The sequence below is a fragment of the Egretta garzetta genome, unplaced genomic scaffold (genome assembly GCF_000687185.1).
Source record: "Egretta garzetta isolate BGI_Z169 unplaced genomic scaffold, ASM68718v1 scaffold258, whole genome shotgun sequence".
NCBI lineage: Eukaryota > Metazoa > Chordata > Aves > Pelecaniformes > Ardeidae > Egretta > Egretta garzetta.
Genome location: NW_009260413.1, coordinates 132,849 through 143,445, shown reverse-complemented (window position 1 = coordinate 143,445; position 10,597 = coordinate 132,849). Strand labels below are relative to the sequence as shown.

At 43.0% G+C, this 10,597-nt stretch overlaps 1 protein-coding gene across 1 annotated transcript in view; it reads left to right on the top strand.

Annotated features, from left to right (window-relative positions):
- The window catches only part of RNF150 (ring finger protein 150), a 58,917-nt gene that overhangs the window by 31,674 nt on the left and 16,646 nt on the right, over positions 1-10,597 (top strand). The window contains exon 6 of the mRNA XM_009643651.1: positions 792-1,002. Coding sequence (XP_009641946.1) covers positions 792-1,002 — 211 coding nt within the window. The remainder of the gene's footprint in view (positions 1-791; positions 1,003-10,597) is intronic.

Here is a 10,597-nt window from a genome sequence, read left to right as displayed (position 1 = left end):
ATGGAAAGGCAGACTCCTGACTTGAGGAGCTTGGCTCATTCTGGAGGTGTTGGTGCGCGTTCGCTGCGTAACTGCAAGAGAGAAGTGTTTAAATTCCCCGAAACTGCATTTCACCCTTAGTCTCTGTGAATCACAAAGCAAGAAAGACTATGGATTGAATAATACTCTTCAAGTTCCCATTATTGCTTGGTTGGTTTCTTTTCTCATAATTCAAGTTTGCAGGAAATACAGCATTAGTAAAGGAAAAGACCTTCTGATGTTAAAAAACTTCTCTTATAAACAGCTTTAGCTTCTATTTTTGCACCCCACACACAGATGCGCCCACAGGCAGAGCCCTTAAATTCCTATTCCTGAAAGCTCTGATATCAGCTCTATGAAATGCGTATTTAGGGAAAAGGTAATAATTCCCCTTCAGCTACTGTCTCTGTTTACATTTATCATCTGACTCAGCAGTCTGCCTATGTTGAGCAGATCATATCAATAAGTGAGTTACTTTTTCAAAGTACACTCTCCCAAAACCTTTAAAAAGTATAAATAAGAATATTTAGAGATTGTAGGGGACACGGTTTAATACTGAATATTTTCAATGCATACTTCGGGTCTCTCTTCCAACAAATTGTATTAAGAGGTTTTAAGTACATGAAAACAATCAAACTTTGCATGTTTATTCATCATACGTTGCCATTTTCAGTACGGAAAGAAAGCGAAAAACCCTAAAGAAGTGGGAACAGGTAAATGAAATCTTTTTATCAGGTAAAAGCTCAAATTTCTTTTTTTTTTCTTCCCATTAGCCAAATGCAGATTGCATGGACGATATACCTCCAGACTTGGAAGCGTCCATAGGAGGACCACCAACCAACCAGATAACGGGAGCCAGCGATATAACAGTGAACGAGAGCTCCGTCGCCCTGGATCCCCCGGTGCGGACTGTGGGAGTACTACAAGTCATCCAAGATGTAGACTCCTTTCCCCAGGTTGGGGAGGGTAACTTCACAACAAGCAGTAAGTTCCTCTTTCTGGCAGAATTTGCACTGAAATAAATGTTTAGAAACCCGAATCGCAAACCGATCTCTAGTGCGGGAAAAGTGGCCTTTGAGGGCTTTTTCACTGGAGCAGCGGCCTTACTTTAAGCCTAGCAGAAATCTGCAGGGTAAGTACACTTAAATATTACATCGTTCTGCTGTACTGCAAACAATTCCAGCCTGTGTGCAAATCAATGTGTTGAATAGCAAACTCTAGTTGGTCAGAACAAGGTATTTCAGTCAACACAAAACAATATAAAGTTATGGTCATCTTCAGATATTGTTTCAGTAAGCGATCCCGTTCACCATGATAACCCACCATGTAGCACCTGGCTTCTTTGTGAAGCAGATTGGTGCATGTCCTTTGGCCTGCCTTTCCTCGCTGGGCTACATGTTACCTTGTTAAGTTATTCTTACCTGCATATCATAAAATAAATAGTGAATGCAGCAACCACCTTTACTTTTGGCCTTTGGTCAAGAAAAAACGATGTTGAATTCTGGTTTTGCCTTTCCTTTGTCTTCTTACATCAACTGAAGCTTATCTGTTCAGGTACTCATACTTGAAGTTCTCGTTTTAGAAGGATTGATGGTCAGAGTTCCTGTACTCGAAAACCGAGCGTAGTGAAATAATGCTGCCAAATTGTACAAAAAAAAGAGAATTTTGGATGTTTTCAATGTGTTTAGTTTTCACTTGTTTAACGGGTGCTATTCAAACGAGCAAGTCTCAAAATGTCTGCCTGTCTCTCTGTTTCTAAAAATTATGTTCTATGTTGAAAATCTACTTCTGACAGTTTAAAAAGAATGTTGTCAGCTGTTTTGAGTTAGGATTGTACTAGTCTAAAATTCTCATTTTTAGGTAAAATAGCAGATCGGTAGAAAATACATATCTGCTTGATACCAGTTGGTGTATTAGTATTGACAAGACTTGTAGAAAATCATCAGATGTATTTGAAGGGAGGTGGAAGAATGTGATAAAATACAGGTTTGTATATGGAGTCAGTGTAGGTCCTGGAAAAAAATTATACATTTTCAGCTATTTCTAAGTGCTACTATGGGCCTGGGCATGAAAAAGAAGGCAAGTAATAATATGATGTATAAAAGGTAAGAGAAAGATGAGGGGACTAGGCTGAAATGATTTTACATTAGTCTCCTTAATCTGTGGAGAGACTTGATAACCACATTTTCCCTTATATTGCAGCCAGTGTCATGGCAGTAAAAATAACTTTTGGAAATGCTGGACTTGCAACTTTAGCCACAAGTGACCCAGAAGTGGATTTTTAAGTTCTCCCTTTTGTGGATTAGGTACTGGTTTCAGGTTTGGTCCTTTTATGGTTAAGCCCTGGATCCAGCAAGGGGTGAGCAGCAAGGTTTGTAGGCCCAGCTGTCATCCATGGCCAGCCTGCCAGCTGGTGGCATACAACTTTCTCAAGCCTCCCTGAGTGCTGGCAAGAGCTGTTCAAAACAAGATGTTATTTTGTTCCTTCCAGTAATTGTTTTTAAATGTATCTGGGGCCGATTTAAGCCATGAAGGAAAGATTTTAGTTCATGGTACCCGCAGCGTAACTAAAGACTGGGCCAGATGCTGGTCTCAGCTGTACCCTCTCAACACTCCTGAAGTTAGTAGCTCCTCTGGCAGATGATTACCCTTGTCCTGCTGTGCTTTCGAGGTCCGCTGTTGAAGTTGGGAGGAAGGCAGTGGTGCGCCCTTTACGCCCACAGCTGCATGGCACATGCTGAGAAGAGCCGGCAGCCTGGTGCAAAGCCCAGCACTAGGGGTAGTCCATGCTTTTCATCCCAGGGCCTTGCCACACCGAGAAGCAGTTCTCCCAGTTTGTCATTGGGGGAACAATGGTGTTGAGGCAGCCAGGGAGCACAAGAGCTCAGTAATTCTCCAGCCACCCTCTTCCCCTCCAGTTTTGCTTCCAGAGCCTGCAAAAGGATCAGTGTCAGTCCAAACACATTTGTTCTTCATTTTCCAAGTTGCCAGCTAAGTAACCAGGTGAAAAACTTGCTCTGAGCCAGCAGAGCACTGCAGGGCCTGCAGAGATGCTTTATTTTGCCTTGGTGCCCTCTGTTTTTCCCCTTACCTTTAATAACATTGGGCAATAGACACCAACACTGGGGCAGTCCTGAGGACTGACAGCAGAGCCCATGGGCAAGGAACTCGCACTGAGACCAGTGGTCTGTCCAGGCACGTGGGTAATGAGGCAGCAAACCGTGGATCTCCATCACCTGAAGAGGCTGGCCGTGGGCAGGGGTTTTTCCCTGGTTATTTGAGAGAGGAAGAAGAGAGCAGGGAGGGGAAACTGGCAGATGGCCTGAGCTCTGAGCCTCACACCATCACAGGGGAGGCTGGGCACCCACTGCTAAAAATAGACCTCTCCAGTTGTTTTGTGAGGAAGGAGGAATCCTGAGAAAAGCTCAACGGACCTTGGGAGCTTCCAAACTCTGGTGGACGCCTGCCTACGCTGCGCCCATCACGCAGAGTCACTCAGGGAACTCTGGTTTAGTGCTTGGTGAGCTGTTGTCACTCACCCATCATTGACAATGTAGACACGAATCTTCATCTGGGTTTCTCAAAGTGGAATACAATACTTGAATACTAGTCAGCAGTAGGTATGCAAGTTTGCATGCTGTCATCACCACATCCACAATTTGCAGTAGTTCCCAGAAACAGCATCATTTGGTCCCTTTTTGCAGCAGAGCTGCAGCAAAGAAGAGGTCTTCGGTTGGGAGTTAGGGGCCAAGTTCCAGCAGTGATGGGAATTTGTCCCTTCAGCTGCCTTCTGTGGATCTGGGGTGTTCAGGCACTCTGAAAGGTAGAACTTGGCATCCTAGGCAGCCTGAACTCGTAAGCCAGTGAAAGGGGAACATCCAGGACCACTCTATATTTGTGGTATGAAACCAAATGCTAACTAAATCAGAGGGCAACTGCAGGCTAAATAACTGGGTCATAGCTGTCACATAGATAGGGGCTTTATAGGCATTGTGTCTTATTTATTGTATTCAGGCATTGTATTTCTTGTTTCCAGAATCCTCACAGTTACACAACTGCAGAGCGTGCTGAGCATGCCCTTTCTGTGAACTAGCCTGCCTGAGAATGTGTAAGCGATGACGCTGATTGCTCCTAGGAATCTCTGCTGAAGTTGCTAGGTTCTGGCCTCTTTATATAGCATTAGTGACGGGAGCATTCTCCAAGGCTGAATCTGTGCTAGAAGTTTTTCTTCCTCTTGTTACTGAATCTGTGCAGACTGCCTCCAGTGAAGTCTTGGCACAGCACCCTTTATCCAGCACCACGAGTCCTTGCATCCCTCCTTATTCCTGGCAAAGCTCAGTGGTCCAGGAGGTAAAGGACTTGCCGCCTTCTTTCCATCCACTTCTGCAATACTTTTTGCCTAATTGTTGTTGCATCCTTTTTGTCTGTTGATTAATCATTCTGGTATTGTTGTCTTGGTTTGGGTTTAATTTCCCTTTCTGTGTTTCCAGTGAGTACGCAGAGCCAGAAGAGCTCCCACAGTGTGTCTGGAGGGAGGATATTTCCAGAGTGCTGCTCACATCGGGTGAAATTCTGTCTCCATTGAAATCTGGTGGCAAAGCTCCCACCTACTTCAGTGGGGCCAGATTTTCATTTCTGGAACTCAGCCAGAGCTTTTCTTTTTTTTTCTGTGTGTGTGCTTCAGCTGACGTTTCCTCTTCTCTCCCTCAGTTTTTCCTCCCCATGCTCCTGAATAGATAATGTCTTCTATGGGACCCTGGGTGACATAGTGTACGTTGAACATCTGGATGGGACTTCATTTGGGAGCCCGTCCCTAGGGTTCCTTGCTAAACCAAGCATCTCCTGTGTAGTAGCACTGAGCACTTAAAAATGGACCAGCAGTTTCTCTCAGCTGGCTTCTACCCTTCTACCAAGATCCAAGCCTTCATCAAGTCCCTTGGGCATATCTACAGCCCAAAATCTGTTCAGTATTTAGGCTTAGTGACTGTTTCCTCTCTGTTGTGGGATTTTGTGGGGGATCCTGGGACGGTATCTTGTAATGTGATATTTCTGTAATGAGTTGCTGAAAATGGGTGGATGGAAAAATTGAAAAACTGGAGTTGGAAAAAAAAAGGGGGGGTAGGGAGGAGTGAAAAAATTGTGTGAAATACATGAGTTCATCGCAGCTGAGTTTCCTGCTTTGACCCTCTTACTTCTCAGCTCTCCAGAGGGTATGAAAAAGATAAGCTAAGGATCTTGTTCCACAGTAATGAATCATAGCAATCTTTGTTGCCTAATTTTTAGTAGACAGTTATGCAAAATGGTAACATCTTCAGGAATTTCAGTGCAGGTGGAGTTTCCTGCTCCACAGATGATGTGAGTGTGAGCAGGACTTGGCCAGGATCTGAACTTGAAGAAGCTCTGAGCTACTCCAGCTTTGGAGGAGTGGAAGGTGGATTTGGGAATTGAGGAGGACATTGCAATATTTTTGGGTCAGGCTAGGCTGGGATTGAATGATATGGTTAAAAAAGGTAGTTCACTGGAAAAGTAGCATCTAGATATTTTAAAGGTTGTGTGGTGACACTTGCAGGGGAAAAAGTAGTTAATTTTTTCATCTTTCATAGCATCCACAGCCGTTCATCTCCCTCACCCCATGTGGCACTTGCTAATTTGTGCGGTAGATAATGTGCACTGCCCGAGTCTTTGCTCTCTGTTGGTAAATACCTCTAGTTTTTCAATTTAGACAAGCTTTTATATTCTCTTCAGCGGGATGTCTCGTCACACTGTGTAAGGCCTCAGAAATCTCACCAGCATTGTCTCTAGTTGGAGGAAGATCCGTAAATAATTCTACTGCGAACACGGACGGGAATTTTAGTATGAAAAACCACAAACTCTCCCCCAAGGTGTCATATCACCAGCAAAGTCCACTGAGTTTGGCAGCAGTGGGGGCTGTCTAAAGAATACCAGCAGTTCCTTTTCTGCCTCTCATTTTGTTCTTTCCATAAAACCCTGCCAACGTATAGCTCATCATGACTGTTAGGACCTTTTCAAGTCTCTTTGATAGCTCTTCGTTAAATCTATTAATATAACATCTCAAGTAATTATTGTAATCTCTGTATGTCTAAAATGTCTTTGTGAAGAATAATCAGCCTTTGGAAGTGGATGAAAGTGCGTGATAAGAATCTGATCCACTGTTGTCTTGCAACCACTTGACTGTTCCTCCTTGCTATTAATAGCGATTTTTTTAGGCAGAAAGTAAAGGGGGAGGGAAAGGTGGAAAAGCTCCCTAGACAGTAGTTAATATGGAAAGTTATTAACACTTGCATTAGCACCTAACACTGTCCTGGAGAGAGAATACTGATGGGACCTAGTTAAAGATTGAGCAGATTGGGTCCTATGCGCCCGGGGTATGACATAAGTCCTGGTGGCTCTATTAAAAGCTTATGCGGATGTTGCACTAAATAGTTATCATGGACTGAAAATTCCAGTGAGCTGAGGTCCTAGATGCGTTTTGAGACTCACACCAGTGCCAACATAGCATTGGTGGTTTGAAAGAGTCGCCAAGGGAAACCTGACTGGCACTAAAAATGTGCTCCAGATTATTACATACACCTACAAGACTCCTGCCAGGCTCTGTGAACGGACAGTGAAGTTTTCCTGTTACAAAACTGTTCTGCCTTTCCATATGCTAAGATGTGAAATACAGACGAAGTGTTTCTGTACAGCAATTTGCAAAAAGGGATGTACAAAAATGCTGTGAAACAAGGAGAAAATTTAAAGTCTATTTTTTGCTTGTTTGTTTTCTGTTTCACCTCTGCTATGTACATTGTACATTGCGTACAGAACAAGGGTGAAACCATCAGTTCCCAAATCTCCCTTCTTCCCCACAGACACACTGAGCTGTGTCTATGTCCCAGTCGGGGGGCACAGTAGGTACACGTGGTAGTCTGGCCTAACCTAGGGTGCCAAAAAGGCTGCAGATCCCAAGAAACTTGCTTAATAATTGACTCTAGGCAGAGATTTAGAAAAAAAAAAAAAAGTTCTCCTTCAGTAGTGGAAGCTCCATTTGTAAGTCTGTCTCTACATATAAATGCTGCTGCTGTTACCAGCTTGCCCCTCTCTGTCCCAGATTATTTGTTCCTGCCTCTCTGTTGCCCTCCTGTTGTGCAGCTACCTTGTCAGCCCAATCCAGAAGCTAACCAATTTATTCCTGGGCTTTTGTTTTGGTTTGTTCTTTCATTTGGATCAGTTCCCTGATCCAGAAGTAGTTGTGCCAGTACAACAGGAGGAAAGAAATGTGGAGCGCAAGAGAAGAGAGGGACGTATAAGCCAGCTTTCACACTATTGCCAAAAGCAAGCATACTATCTCAAGCACAGCTAGACCTTACACAGCTGTCTGTTTTGCCCAGAAATCGGGATAAACAAATAGGCAAAGTAAGCATGAAGTTTCAAATCTAACTCGAGTAGTCATCTCTGAGTATACAGGCATTTTATTACTGGTCAGTGAATGTGAGACATAAAAGGATTTACTCTCTTTTGACAACGAAACACAGTAAGGAAAAGTGCCACTGTAAAAAGTGTGATGGCACACAAACGTGTCCTGAGATACACCATTCCCAATGGCTCTGAATGTGCATTGCATGTGTGCAGGGGAAAAGGGGATCTGAGGACTGGGATTAGTGATAACATAGCTCCTACCTTTCTTTATACTTCACTGTCTTAAGCAAACAGCTAGATAAAACATTGAACAAGAAAGCTTTTAAAGCAAAATGGACAAACAATGGAGAGCAAAACACAAAACTGAACTGCAGAGAGAGCAGATGACTTAATACTAGCTGATCTCTCTGATTTATACTTGAGAATGAAAGCCTTGCCTTGCAAGAGATGTTCAGCATCTTGCATACAATCTGCTTGATCATCTAGGACTCATTCTCACATCTGTAATGTCTGTGGAGTTTTTATTCTCAGCAGTTTTTACGCAAAAGCCTCAGCTGAAATCGTCAGGAAGTACCGTTTAAGATACAGTGTGCTACTGTGAGTCTGAATCTTCTTCTGTCCAAGTCAGGAACAAAGACAAATGGGAGACACGAGGAACAAGTTTGGATTAGCACCTGAAAGTAAGAATTAAGAAGTAAGTCTGAGCAACAGCCCTCTAGCCAGGCAGGCAGCGGAAAGGCAGGATTCCAGGGTTGGTCCTGCTGGTTGCTGCCATTCTTTCAGACAGATAAGCAACGCAAAAGTAATGCCTGCCTGTACCGCACAGACCCCAGAGACCCCTACCAGGGTCAGGCTCTGCTGTACCAGTCATTATATACACAAATAGTAACGGATGGACCCGCTTCTGAAAAATTCACAGGTAGGAGCAAGGAGATTATAGCAAGCAAAGAAATGTATTAAATTTAGTGGGAAAAGAAAGACAGTGAAAAGGCAGCTGTGCCTATGGGAGAGTAAAAACACAAGGCTGAGGTTGAGGAAAGCAGTGCCATTTCTGCAGCAGGCGCCCTTGATTCTGCTTGCATGTATTTTGGTCTGGTTGCATTGCTTCATAACAGAGTGTACGTTTGCCTTAGTGCTCCCATAGTGTCGTGACCGCTTTGAAGGTAACTCAAATGAAAGAAGTGCCCCAGGCAAAAGCTCCTCTGATGTAGTGTTTCCAGTCATTGGTATGTACAGTTTTTTCGTTTATTCATCTAGGCTTTGAGTTTGTAAACGTGCAAGAGAATAATTTTCATGTGGAAGCTGTCTGGTTTCTCACAAGCATTTAAAGGATCGTGTGCATGCTTACGTGTGTACTTCTCATGTTGTAACCAGCAGTTTTGATTTCTCAAAAAGCATGAGAGTTGCATTTAGAAGCAGACTAAGTGAGAGAGGTTTGTGCATGTGTGATGTTTCTCGTTTGATAGATAAATAGTCTTTCAGGAGATATTTGGCTTGCCAGAAGCATCCAAAACTGCGCTGCTTTAAGTTTTCTCCAGATCCTTCTAGGGGTAACAGCTCAGATTTCCACATACGGTGTCTAATGCTTTTGATTTCAGCCTGGATGAAAAAATTTCAGAGTAGTATTTGCTCATAAAATACCAGTCATGTCCCGGTATGTTTCTGAGACAACTCTTTCTTTTGTTACTTACCTCCAACTCCAGCAGAAATCAGGGTGCTTCAGGGATCCTTTAGGGTTACCACAGTAAGCAGGTCACTTCATCTACACTTATCTCTTTATTATGCTGGATGTGAGCAGTTTTAAGTGAAGATGATGCCTGAAACTGGTGCTTTGAAACTGATAAGCCAGATGGAGAAACTGGCTTATGACTGTTTATAGAAAATATGAATGATCAGAAGAAAAGCAGGTAACAGGTAAGCCCGACATCCAAGTTGGGAAATACCCAATTACTGGCAGGAGTGTTAGGAGAGGATTTTCTCCTGCCTCAGGGCCTGCGGGGAATGGGAGAGCTGGGTAAGCCCTTGTGTTTTGGGATGCTGAAAATAGGGCCCACGTGGTTATATTCTAGCAGATCCCATCTTTGCCACTCCAGTGACAAGGCTGATATCCTAAGGAATACACTCGGCACAGTGCACAGTAGCATCAGAGTTGCATTAATGAATATCTGGGCTTCCAAAGTGCCCAGGAGGCACATGGTGGAATATCCACACAACTTGGCCTTTGATTGTGGCCTTTGATTTTGACTGTTCTTTTCATTTTGACTCATGTTAACGTATCTGAGGCGCTCAGAGAGTAGGCAAGAACATATCCTCTGTCATGGCGATAATTAAATCCTACATTAATTCACATATTAATGTGCTAAACAACTTACCTGAAGATCTCTGTGGTGAATTTCTGCTCTGTTTGCCACTGTCTAGGTAGCATAGTGCTGTAAGACAATGAAAAAACATACTCCTACAGGAAAAATGCATAGAAAATGTATAGGACAAAAACACCACTGGCAAAGTCAGAATATGAAGAGCACTTAGTTAAAATGGCTTTATTAAATCCTAGCATCTCAGTGGGGAAAAAAATATCACACAAAAGAGGTTTAAAATCTGCTAGTTCCTTATGCAGGTAGTTGAATAATGCAATGTTTTCAGGTGCTAACATTTCTTTGGGAGACAGCCACCAAATGTCAGGTATGTGTGACAAACCTTGCTTCAGACTTTGCCCCCATGCGCATGGGATATTGAATTCAGCTGAAATGTTGCTATACTTTCTTACTTCTTTATAATTGCTTTTTTGACAAGGTAGTGGCACCAGCAAATTGTCTTTCTGTGTGTGAAAAGCTGTCGCTCTGTAAGACCAAAATAGTCTCAGAGTAGGAGATTTTGGAAAAATGACCTTCTGCCAGCCTGCTCTGGGCACTGTAACATGCTCCCAGCTGCCGAGTAACCTGCAGCCTAAAGGTACATTTCAAAGGAAACAGTTTTGAAGGAAAGCTATGATAGAAAGATTATATTTTCAGTTGTTCACCCTCAAAAGTGTCTTCTTTAACTACTGTAATGGTTGCATATTCCACAGGGTGGAAACAATTATATTTGTTTGCAGTAATTAATTCCTTCTGTCTCTCTTTTTTTTTTTTTTTTTTTTTTAAATTTAATTCTTAGAGTTTTCCCG